Source organism: Aedes aegypti, chromosome 2 (assembly GCF_002204515.2).
Source record: "Aedes aegypti strain LVP_AGWG chromosome 2, AaegL5.0 Primary Assembly, whole genome shotgun sequence".
In the NCBI taxonomy this organism is placed as follows: domain Eukaryota; kingdom Metazoa; phylum Arthropoda; class Insecta; order Diptera; family Culicidae; genus Aedes; species Aedes aegypti.
The window spans coordinates 405703186-405716835 of record NC_035108.1 but is presented as its reverse complement, the minus strand read 5'-3'; the positions used below and the strand labels follow the sequence as shown (position 1 = coordinate 405716835).

Genomic DNA, 13650 nt, shown 5'->3' with positions numbered 1-13650 from the left:
CAAATTTGGTCCAGTTTTAGGAACTTCCTTGGCCATGCATATTGGCCACTGGACACCGGAGATGTTCCGGATTTTCTGAGGTCATGTCCAAATGTCATTTTTTCTGTCGCTTGTATTTTTGTGTGGTGTAAAGTTAGATAGATGTTTGCAATTTCCTAGAAACTAGAACTAATAGGAAGTTGAATGCCACCGGACGCATTAAGATTGGTTGGAAATCTTCAGAAATATTACCATTTCCGTAAAACTGGTTCCGGAAAGCATGGTCAGTCATGTTTGTATTTCCAATCATGTAAATATTATCCGGAGCTATATCCAAGCGGACACCAACCTTAAAAATGATGTTTCCTGCAGCGTATTCAGAACCATTAGATGCACAGACCACTCTATAGAACGTTCCAGGTGCCCTGGGGGAAGTGGTCAATTAGGAATATATCCGGAACCATATCAATATGGGCATCAAACTTCATTATTTTCAAAGGTTATGCTTTCCGAAGCATTTCCAGCATCACCGGCTGCCATAACCACTTTATAGTAGGTTCCAGGTGCCCCGGGGGATGTGCCCAATCAACAGGCTGTTGATATCATGCTGGTCTACCTACTTGTGGTTGCATGTTGAAATTGGCTCCGCAAAAACATACAAATGAGTTTCGTTCATATTTCAGTGATTGCACTTCCGGTTGATACTCGCTATGGTGCATTTGAAAGACAATGAGTTGTTCTCATTTCGTAGGTGTTTTTCCAAGAACAGTTTCTTAATTTTGTATACTAAATTTTTACTTAAAGTTGTGACATTTAAAAAAACACACTGAAAAAACAAGGCTGATTCCTTAGTATTGGATTCACAGTATTGTCAAAATTTTAAATCAATGTGTCATTAGATTCGTTATCTTATATTCTTCGAAAGGCGCTCACGAAATTTTGGCGGAAAAATCTGAAAACTATTCAAAATCAATGAAACAGTCATTCAAGTCATCGTGCAAAAGTTTGGGTTCACCTGAAAATTCTGTGAAATCCCAAACCAATCATGTACGCGCCATTATTTTCGTTTGAATGTGCGTGCGGCTCAGGTGATCCCAAACTTTTTCACAATACGCATCATACTGATGGGTGAACCCAACCTTTCGCACGTTGACTTGAATGACTGTTTCATTGATTTTGAATAGTTTTTCGATTTTTCCGCCAAAAATTTCATGAGCGCCCTTCACGGAATATAAGATTGCGGATCTAATGACACATTGATTTACAATATTGGTCAATCCAATGCTGAGGAAATCAACCATGTTTTTTTCACTGTGTTTTTTGAAAAATGCCACAACTTAAAGTAAAAACTTTGTATACAAAATTCATAAACTGTTTTTGGGAAAATACCTATGAAGTAGAATTGGCTTTCGAATGCGCCATAGAGAGTTTCAAATGGACATGTAATCACAGAGATATTGGGATAACACATTTGTAAATTTTTTAGGGGGTGAACCCATACTTTTGCACGGGAGTGTAAGTGCAATGTGTTCTTAACAGCATTAGAAAGCCTTTTTTTAATTCGTGTTTTTAATGGTTTCATCTCAACTCAATTTTTTGTTGATCCTTCATTCAAACTCCTTGATTCAAAACTCTACCCAAATGTTACAAATAACTAAATAAACCAACTTTGAATCAAATTTCAATGGTATATTTTATCTTATAATCACGACCAACGAAAACTCGCTTTAAGATCCCTGATTTCTTTTGAATTTGTTATCTTATACACTCTTAAGGGCGTAACATCAAAACGAGCCTACGATTTTTTTTTTTTAATTTTGCTTAGACATGCAGTTTAGCTTTATAGAAAACGACTGGTGAGCATAGATTGGACGGATGTTTTTTCTGATAATAACGGTCAGGAGAGCACTGTGATTATGTACAATACAAATCTTTCGAGAGATCTTTCTCATAAGTTAAGTTGGCTTGTAATGTTTTTCACGCATTTTAATTTTCTGATAGACCCTAGTTGAACTAATCTGTGTACATCGTGATCGTGCCATTAATGTTTGTTTGTTTTCCATGTTTTATGGATTCCATAAATTACTATACCAAATTCGCAAAAAAAAAAGATTCCTTTCCAAGGATTTTTCAAGTAAGACCCCACAACATTTCGTGAACAAATGAAAAAGCTTAACTTTATCTCCCCCTAGTGAGCAATTTTTTATATCTGAATCGACTCCGGTCAGAGATATCTCTCTGTTTTCGTCCATCTGTGGTTGGTTAATGGAAAAAAGAGCTTCCTTTTCTCACTAGGATTATAGGAAAGGAGAACGAGAAAAAATGATCTGCCACTTCGACTATAAAGATGCCAACATACCGAACCACAACCGAAGGCAATAAATCACATTAATTGTGACAAATAAGAATTGATGATGTTGGTGGCTGTCCATCAGAGGCCCTCTGTAGTGTCAGTCATTGTGGTTTGGGGCATAGGTCGCCATCTAGGGCCACAACTGGAGTGAAACTTGTGTCTATGTACTAACTTTGGTTAGAAGTGGAATTCCAGGGTCATTATGTTAGGATTGTGGGGTAAAGAATTATGTTTCGTTTCATAACAGTAACTGGAAGGGGTATGTGGTAGTCATGGAAGGCAGAGATACTTACAATCCAGAAATGTGGCGACGAGGTGTTGTTACTGTTGTGGTGTAAATCAACTTTCATTTCCTCTCAACAAGCGCTCAAAGTCACGGTGACCTGAAATAGGAGAAAAGGAAAATAAATGTTTGTTCGTGTTCTTTAAAATTTAAAATTTAATTATTTGTTTATTGATAAAATTACCGTTAAATGTTACCTAAAATATTGATCTAAGTTGATCTGCTAAAATAAAACATTTATTCCAGCCTCAAGGGTCTTGTGATTTATACCATGAAGTTCCGTAAATGCTGGTAGAAATTTATCCGCGTAGATTTGAACAGTTCTTTGTCTGTTTGCTTTGTGCCATTATTTGCACCTAAGTATAAACCGAAGTTTGAATCGAAGAATACATAATATTATACAGGGTTTGACGTGGAACACATTGATATTGTTGGGTTTGTGCTAGAAACACATAGATATCTTATACATTGGCTCAATTATCTCGGATATGAGAGACAATCGTCCAATTATATAGTTGTACTTATATAGTTATTTTCATTTCCTTCTTTTCGTTGCTATTCTGGATATATGTTTTCTTTGGTTCACTTCAAGGTCGATTAATGTATTGGTGGCATAACTCTTTTGAAATTTCGAAGACCTTGCAAATATTAAAGTGGGTACCTCATTTTGGGCTTGATTTCTACTTCTATTATGTGTATTGGTAGAAGATTAAAAAAGTACGTCGACTTTCATAATGTTGTGCTATTTACAGGTTATTTTTAGTAGTGACGTATTAGGGCAATTCAAATTTAAAAAATGTTTGAAAATTCAATCTCCCATATGTTCCTTTCCATCTTTACCATAAAAATAGTGTTCTGTGAAAAATTCAGCTTTCTAGCTGGTGATTTAAAGGTGGTCCAAAGACAATGTAGATTTATATGGAAATTGCTATGTAGAAATTTTGAGAAATGTTCCAAACACGCTAGTACTATAATGTAAGTAGAAACTTATCATCCCATAGTGAAAACTCATTCTTCAAATCTTAATGAAGGATGTTGCTGAAGAAACAAATCTCTTTCGAGCTAATTTTGTTTGGAATTTGTGTACATGTTTACAGGGCTATAATCCCATATTAAGCTAAATAGTAGCAAACAAACTCGTGAATATATTTTCTGCTATCAGTCGGATTGAAATTCTCTCTTCAGCAAATTTCTTTATTATGGTTTGAAGAATGAGTTTTTACTAAAGGATAATAAGTTTGTAATTATATTAAAGTACTAGCGTGTTTGGAACGTATTTTAAAATTTCTCCATAGTAATTTCCGAATAAACTTACATTGTCTTTGGGACACCTTTAAATCACCACCTAAAAAGCTAAAAATTTCACAGAACACTATTTTTACGGTAAGGAAAGTAAGAAGCATATGGGAGATTGCATTCTCAAATATTTTTAAATTTTGAACCGCCGTAATGTGTATATTTAACTTATATGAAACAGGGATAGGGGCCCAGATAGCCGTAGCGGCAAATGCGCAGCTATTCAGCATGACCATGCTGAGGGTCGTGGGTTCGAATCCCGCTGGTCGAGGAACTTCGTAAAGGAATTTTTCTCGATTCCCAGGGCATAGAGTATCTTCGTACCTGCCACACGATATACACATGCAAAAATGGTCAATCGGCAAAGAAAGCTCTCAGTTAATAACTGTGGAAGTGCTCATAAGAACACTAATCTGAGAAGCAGGCTTTGTCCCAGTTGGGACGTAACGCCAGAAAGAAGAAGAAGAAGAAGAAGAAACAGGGATAAGGGATTATGTCGACACTTGAGTGATGTACCATCTATAGTTTGGTTGAACAATATATAAACGTATCGTTGCCACCATAAAAAGTGTTATCATAAGCATGAAACGAACTCACCAGTTTTTTTTTTCTGCACTCGCACAACTCGAATCTCGATTTTATCGCTCATCCCGCAAGAGCAACGGAATCAGAAGACCACACACTACTTTGCGATTTTATTTTTGTGCATTCAAAAGATTTAGTTGGTTTGAAGGCATTACACTCAGAATTAATTTTTTAAACATATCTTTTAACGATTCTCGATGAAATGTACTAAAGGCTTCCTTAAAATGTCGTCTGTAAAAACCATAGAAAAAATCTTCAGAAATGTTTCATAAAAATTCAGGAAAAAAAATTGTTGATATTCTTACAAATCTTCCTGAATGAACACGTGGAAGTCCTCAAACTTATAGTATAACTCTAGAAGAAATTACTGCAAGAACTGTTGTAGTTATTTTTTCGAAAAAAAATCTTTTAAACATCTAAGAAAAAAAATCGGCAGTAATCTTTAGGAGCGATCCATTAATTACGTAAGACAATTTTCGGGGTTTTTTTAAACCCATCTCCCCCCATGGCAAGTTTTTTTTTGTATGAAAGTTAAAAATGAATTGTATATCGCGTCAGAAATCTCTAAAACTGTCCTTAGTGAAAATTGTGGTCAAATTGTTTTAGTTCTTACAAAATTACTTACGGAGGAATACAAGAAAAAAAAAACATCAATCAAAACATATTTTTGGAACTCTATAGAGTTGACTTAAACACTTGGAAGATTTTCTTGATTAACTGATTGCTCTTTTAAGAAGACCTGAAAAAATATGTAGAAGAAGTTTTGGACAAATTCTTGTTGAATCGCTTAGAAGTTTCTGAAGAAATAGTTGCATTTGGGTTTGGATCGTTGAAAAAAAAAAAAGAACTTCAAAATTTAAGCCAAGAATGTTAAGATTAATAGATGGCGCAAGCCGCTTGAAGGTGAATTCCCAAGTTATAAGATATGACCTTCAGTTAAATCCTCATAACTTTGTAATTCTCGAACCAATGTTAAAGCTTTTAGCATCATCCTTTATAAAATTAAATTTTTGAAAAGGTTGTGGAACATTAAAATTGTCTTATATCAAAACTAGTTTTAAGTTAAAAGTTGCATTTTCCCCATTTTTTTCCTCATGTTCCTAAACCAATTCTTTATTTTACCATTACTTCATGAGTACTCAACCGATTTTAATTGTTTACATGATTTTATAGTTTATTAAGTTGTTTTTAACTTTATATACAACACGACTATTCTTTATTTGAATCAATATCGTTTGAGAGTCTGTTGTGTAAAAACTAAGTAAATTGGTGCAACCGTTTTTTGAGTTATAAGCATTTACGTTTCTGCAGAATTCTGATACCATCCTGGCCGAAAAAGAACTGAAAACTTAAAAAAAACATCGAATTAACATTTTTAGATTTCGTGAAGACAAATAAACCGATTGATTTTTCTAGAGAAGCTCTTCATTACTTGAAATTGTATAGCCCATATTTTGTTGTTTGATAAATTGATCAAAAATAAAATGGCGGCCAAAGAAATTTTAAATGGGGAGTGTCGGTCCCCCAAGGAATATTGGAGAATCTTTAAAACCAGATGAGTTATGGTCAATATTGACACACAGAGTTTTTTTGAGAACTTGTGAAAAATTGGCGCAAAACTATTGAGAAACGAAAAAGTTATTTGACATAAACTGCCCTAACCTAAAATTTTTAACGAAAAATACCAAATATTTCAATACTAAGTACTCAATTTCAATTTGAATACTAAAGCTGAAGCTGGTTTTCTTATTTGTCAAGCCTTTTATAAGACATTAGCAACACATTTTAATGAATTTTATGACAAAACAGTTTTCAGTTTATTAATAAATAAAAGTAATTTCCGGCGAAAAAATTGAAAATCCCGAAAATATTAGTTTGGATAGTTTTGTTGAAGAACAATTTCATTTTTGTAATTAACTGTGTTGTTCAGATATACAGTATGAAAACAACCAAATTAACTTCAAAATTGTGTAAAAAGATTTGGAATCGGTTGAGTAGTCAAGAAGTTTTCGTGGTTTACGGCTAACCAGCCGAGTGGAAGTTTAACAACTACCGAAAAGCTAAACATTACATATACTTTGCAATTGGATTAAATGGACAAATTGATGTGAAGTTTTGCGAAAAAGTTACACGTCTTCTCAGTGAGAATCGAACTCACGACTCCCTGATCTCTAGTTAGGGCGCGTTACCCCTACGCCATGAGAGGACTCATGGACGCAGAAGTGGTCCTTTTTCGCGAAGTGCACCTCTTTCGGAAGAATTAGATGCCCATCCCCAGACAACCAGAAGTCGCATAACAGTTTACAAACTAAGTCGTTTATTTATACAAATTGCATCACAACCGCACTAGATTGTGGTTGAAATCGTTTGATTTATGGATTTCCTCGCATAAAACGTTATTTTATGAGTTCATATGTACATTTTGTTTCGCGCCGTATACTCGTACAAAGATAGTCGGATCAATCCGTAGCAGCCGTCAAATGAACTTTGTTATCATAAATTAAGTCGCATAAGAGTACAGATTGGTTCGCAATAAAATCGATACACCCTTATTGCATGTTGTTTTTCATCATATAAAAATGCACGTATATCGCCTCCACTTTTGTACGTAGAAGGCCTTTTCGCACCATCTTATACGTGAAACTTTCCACATATAAGCATCGCATAACGCAAAAAGTGAGTCCGTTATACGTACAATCTGGTTGTCTGGATCGAAACAGAACGCTTTCTATATATATGCATGGACTAGCCCGAGAGCGCATTATTTTTTAGGTAGTGAAATTTCATGATGTACAAACTTTTCATAACTTGAGTTTTGAATGAAGTTTCAAGATTGATTAGAAAATAAAAATGGTTATGAAGACTTCACTCAAGAAGGCAAAAATAATTGCTAATTATCTGAGATATACAAATTCGTAAATGTTTTGGTGAAATTCCATAAGAAAATAGAAAAAAAATATCTGGAAGTCACATGAAGTAACTAATATAAGTGACTAGTGAAGTTTTAGAATAATATTTTAAAATCTTTGAGCAAAATTGTCCTCCTGGGAGGAACGTCAAACACATTGTTATAATAACTTTACCCAAGTAAATATTCACCCAAGGCAAAAATTCACTACTGAAAATTCGTGAAATAAAAATCAATCAAACTTTACTACAAAAAATGTTGATAACATTTCTCAAAAAAATTTCTTAAGATCATTCAATGGAGCACTAGAAGAAGATGTTTGAAGTGGTTGTATGCCTAAATTCTGTAAGAATTCCAGTAGGAATTCTTTGAGATGTTTTCAGTTAGTGTTCGGTCATTATGTCGAATTTCGTTAGGTCGAAGGCTAAATGGGTTATCAGGACGAGGTACGTTAGGCTGCAACATTAATGATTTGGGAAAATGTCGTCGTGTCAGACGACATTCATTCCACAGTTTTTTTTTTATTTCTCGATGTCCACTCTACCGCTTGTGCTGTGTGTGTGAGAGGCGATGGTAGCGGATGCAGTGTTGTAAGCAATCACGGTAGTCGACACGATTTCGCTGATATTCGGCAGCGCTTCACTTAAACATGCACAACACGAGCGATCAAACGAATGTCGAGAAGAAAAATATCAATTGAATGCCACTGACCACGATAGCTTCGCTAGGAAACGATACGGTTTTGTTGTTTTGTTGTTCTGCTCTCATTGTATGTGTGTCACATTCGACATAACAAGCAGGTCGAACTATTCATTTTGTTTAGGATCCGATGTTTAAATTTTATGCAAAACCTTTGATTTATGCATATGTCATCGAGTAAGACGACATTCAATTGATACTTTTTTTGTGTTTGTCGACGTTCATTCCAAAGCTAGTACTGTGACTGCTGACCATGGCAACGAAACGAACGTCGCGCAAAGTGACGAATGTTAACAGCACTGAGCGGATGATTGTGGAGAAATCATTTGACTGCTGACTTGACTGCTAATAATCCATGGACCAATCACTAAGGATTATTCGGCGAAACAAGTTCTGCTTGCAAGATCCTTAAAAGAAAGATGGGAACTTAATGATGAATTTTATGCGGGTTTGTATCCAGATCCGTGAAGGATTCTCAACGAATTTTATAAAGAGAGCTTTTGACGAAGCCTGAAGTTTCAGCCAATAAATGAAGCAATTAGTTCAGCATAATGGAATACTGTAAATAATCAGTTCTGTTCTTTACTAGTTGCAAAACCACCAAACATTAGATCCACGTAAACCATACGAACGATCACCATCTGTAAAGCTCGCTCCTTGTACATAAAATCAGCGTGCTGTTATTTGTAGCCATTTTCTTCGTTTTAGTTGTGTAACGTCCAAACAAAAACAAAGCCTGCTCCTTAGCTAAGTGATTGTTCTATGAGTACATCAACAGTTATTAACTGAAATATTTGTTTACCCGTCGACCACAATGGCTACAACTGTTGTAGTCCCTAATGTAGACAAAAACACAGCCTTGTTAAACTTCGCTCATTAATAAATAATTCTACTTGCAATTAGATTACGGTCGAGCACACTTTACACACTTAAGACGATGACGATACGGTTTTGGTTGTGGCTCGGGAAGATAATTTATATTTAGACAGGTCATAAATTTGCGCTCAATTTCGCTTGCGTCTTCAAACAATCTGCAATGGGAAAATGTGTAGAGGATGGTTGTCATCGATAAGGCAGACGAGGGGAGAAAAAGTTTTTCATTTTTGGTAATACAAGGTCAAATGCTGAATGTCACATGGAGAGTATCGTTGAGATTTAATCCCTTGACCAAGGCAAAGTTAAAAGCTTATTAATGCTCTTCAATGGACTAAAAATCATGATCTTAACCTAATTTAACCTAAATATATAACGCATTAATCGTGACAATAGAAGATTCTAACGATTTTTGCCTAAAATTATTAATTATTTTATTTGACATTTGTTCCAATGCTTCAAAAATGGATATTCTATGTAACTCACTAGTGCTATAGCAGGAAGAGAGCTTCAAAATCATTTTAAAAATTTTAATATTAATCATCTGCAGAGTTTTCTTCCTAGTATTACAACAGCTGGCCTGAAAATTCATTTGAAAATCAAAAGCTTGTTCTTAAGACAAAATTTTGTTTTTCGGTTGATAAGTGGATACAGACATTTTATATATTTGTTACATTTGGCTTGAATGCCCTCAATATGATTTTTGAAAGTTAAATTTTTATCTAGCGTGAGCCCTAGATACTTACCTTTATCTAACCAATTTATTGGAACCCCTCTCATCGTGACAACATGTTTACTTGAAGGTTTATGTGGGAATATTAGTAGTTGAGTTTAGGAAGCATTAGGAGAAATCTTCCATTTTTGCAAGTATGAAAAAAATAATATCCAAACTTTTTTGCAATCGACTACAGATGACACGCAGGCTTCGTCCTTCGGCGGAGAAGCCTGTATCATCCACAAACAAAGATTTTTGACGTCCCTGAGGTAACTAAGGTAAGTTAGATGTGAAAATATTGTATAATATTGGTCCCAAACAATCATGATCTGGATCATCATTAAGTCTCTGTCTTTCTGTTGTTGATGTCTGACTGTAGCTGACTCTCCTCTTTTAAATATACGCCGTCGGCTAGATTCCTTTTTTGTCTTCATAACGTCCGTCGGCACTTTTGACACCTAAAAAACACTCTAAAGAAAATATAAGCCACAAGCATTTACCTTGTTTTAGCATAATTCAATGGCACAGCTTTATAGGCTGCGTACCCATTCTTATGTTGGCGGCAAAAAGTTAATACATACGACAGCCACACATGCATGGCGAGTTGAGCAAGAAAAATCTTAATCAAGATGGTGCAGCAGGTTAAATTAGCATTTAAATTGCCACGTTGGAGGCGCCTCAGTGCGGCTTCAGTAGGGGTTTTCTGTTGATTCTGGTATGGCATAGGCTACAGTAGTGCGTTCCATAGCCTTTGCGGAAATGAAGTGTAGGTAAAAATAGTTCTCTTCGAACAGGTGTGCTAAGGAAGTTGTTTTTCAGTGTGGCACAATGAAAAATTGTTTCTTTGGCGATTATTGCGATGATCATAAAACACGAATTGGAAACATGAAAGGTGAATTCAATTCACCTGTAAAGTTCTGAACTTCTATGGTAAGTGAAATGTAGTATGTTGTTTACAAAATTTTTAATAATAGCTTAATTTAGTTTTACTAAGTCCTAACATAGAATACCTAGTTGTAAAAAATAAAGTTAATGTGAAAAGATAGTAATTAGAAAAAAAACTGTATTATACGACATGGCGTTTACTAGAATAATTGTCGCATGTAAATTGTGAATCCAGGCAACGCGTTCATGGCATGTGTACTTCATATTATATGTCGTTCAACCCATGTGTAGAGGAAGTAATTAATTACCTAACAAAATTAACTTTATATGATGATAAACGGGGAGCTGATCCGTTATCGTTTAGGTATCCCTTACCTTTGTGTACCGATAAAGTTTTATCTATTCTATGTTCAAATGGGCTCTTGCTTCCGACGAAGGCCATCAAGGTTTTGGAAAATCCATGCCTCTTTGTCACAAAATCTTCTTTTTTTTCTAAGGTGGATCAATGAACTCACCCTTCCGTACAATCAAAAAACTTTGTACGGTTCAAAGGAGTAAACTTTTCTAATTATACCGCTTCCATAGGTTTGAGGTGGCCTTTTGTGTGGTTTTTCATTGTCGTGATTTACTTTTATTTCCTCCGAGGTTGTAACGGTTTGGACGGCTTTTGCAGTTTCTCGCTTTTTCTTCCTCTGCCACTATCCATTGTCAGTTTTTAATGTATGTGAAATGATTTATTATATCAGCACCTCGGTTGACGCTAGCTGGGGGCCAACTTGAGGTTAATCGACCAACCAATCATTGGGTTTCGGAACGCTGCTGGGTTGGTACCTACTGCCCTCATACTGCCAAATACTGCGCTTTGCTCTATGCTTAATGAAACATAAAACGGTTGCAGAACGGACACAAAAGAACCGGAAGAAATTATTGAGTAAGTCGTTTGGAAATAATTTTTACGGGCCGATGATGGAGTCATTTGATAGCGTAGAAGAGCTTTCTGCGGCAAGTGGAAGATGAAGCTGACGGAATCAATGATTGATTGGGTGGCTCGGAGAGATGGTAAAAATTATGTCTGGTACATTTCCGATAAGATTAGATTGATTGTCTGATGATTGTGCTCTGACCTGAATTTACTGGACGAATACACTTGAATTTTAACTCCAAAACTCCCAGTTATGTATGTCTTCTAAGACTTCATAGATCCTCCCAAATGAGCCTGAAAAACCGTAGAGGCAAACGCGCTGCTATTCAACAAGGCTACGCTGATGGTTGTGGGCTCGAATCCCATCGGTCAAGGATTTCCCAGGGCATTAGACTATTTTCGTGTTTGTAAAGAAATATGCTAAAATGATCAATTGAGATAGAAAGCTCTCAATTGATTGGTGTGGAAGTTCTCATTTGGAACACTAAGCTAAGAAGCAGGCTCTGTCTCAGATGGGATCTAACGACAGAAAGAAGCAAAAGAAGATCCCTAATGTGCGTTAGTAGAAAACGAAGATGTATTTGCTGCTAAACATGTACTTACAGATATCAAATGGAGACGCATGGTATTCTATGAAAAGATTACTTCTGAACCTACCACATGAATTACCTCATTGAGCAATCTCTCCGGGAAGGTATTGAAAGTGTATTAGCTCGAACAAGTAAAAGGAACACTGAAAGTATATTGATTTTATCATCATATACAGTACCGAACCCTCAAGAGTGAACGAAAGTTGGCAAAACATCGAATAAATTTTCAATCTATTGGGAAACAAATCTGAAGCCACTTCAGTTTTCAACCGCTTTATAGCACTAAAAACAGTGAATCACTGTGGTCACGCTACCAAACCAAGCAAAACTAATTGGTACGTGAACTGCATTGCGCTTACCTGTGTACACGCACCAAAGTTTATTCGATGAGCAAATAACTCTATGGCTCTTAGCATTTGTTGATGCAGCAAATTATGTGAGGTTCCATTGGATACAACGACATATTATGTAGTACAGTTGACTTGAAGCTATTTGGGATAGATCTGTTTGAAGTTAGCATTATCTTTTCCTTATCTATGTGGTAACCAGCATTGCTATGTACGACAATTATGGCTGGATTGGAATCCTGATCCATTTGAGTGTCTATTCGAGTTTAAGTATTATCTGGTTCTGTATAAGATATACGAACACAATAAAGGTATACAAACGTTTTTTTTTCTTTTGTAAGCCTTCCGGATCGTTTTTGTCCGCGTCGTGGAGCTTCTGATCGTTTCTTGAACGGAAAATATTATTTTCGGAGTTTGATAATTATGTTCAGATTGCGCATTCTGTCCGGGCGGGTGTTACGCAACTAACAATCGGTTGTGGATGCTTTTTAACCGTTCGATAACCCTGGAGGGATCGATTCTGCTTTTCGTATAATTTTGAGCAGAAAAACCGACTGTGTTATCCCAGGGTGTTTAGTTCGAACGCGCTTCCTTTCGTTTTTCGATTATCTAAAAATACAGTACCACCCAGTACAGTTTTTTAATGGGCACAGTAAAGTTTTTCAATAGGCGTGTTTTTTTTTTACGCGTATCGTTTTTTTATACAATCCGATGACCCTGGAGGCATCGGTTTTGCTTTTTACTGGTTATTGAGCATAAATATTACTGCACAATCGACAAGCATTTCGCGAAATACTATTTGTACTATAAATAAGCTATTGTTTTCTCTTTTGATTGCCGGCATTCAAAAGATTAATTTGAAAACGCTTAAACAACAAATATTTATGGTCTATCGCCAGCTTTCTAGGCGAATCATGACAATATACCTTCCCCAACCTCCAACTCCGTAGCACTTATGAGGGTGTCGCTGAGTCGGTGGCCTCTCATTAAGTAAGTGCTACATCAACATTTCCTTCCCTATCCCAAGTTACGGTAAAGATGGGCGTGGCCGGGAATAGCGATATTCATGCTTTTAGTATTCTTGTTTATGATTTGAACAAGGTATACTCCCCTGCCTTGTTCTTGAAAGTAGTCAGGATGAGATTATTAAAAAGAAACATGAATGTTGCTAGTATCCAATCTACGAAGTATACCGTAACTACGCTAACGCTAACG

The 13650-nt window shown here is 35.9% G+C and overlaps 1 protein-coding gene across 1 annotated transcript in view; it reads right to left on the bottom strand.

Moving 5' to 3' along the window:
* The window catches only part of LOC5575842, a 165260-nt gene that overhangs the window by 117367 nt on the left and 34243 nt on the right, over window positions 1-13650 (bottom strand). Inside the window, exon 2 of the mRNA XM_021847254.1 lies at window positions 2626-2715. Coding sequence (XP_021702946.1) covers window positions 2626-2682 — 57 coding nt within the window. The 5' untranslated portion in view covers window positions 2683-2715. The remainder of the gene's footprint in view (window positions 1-2625; window positions 2716-13650) is intronic.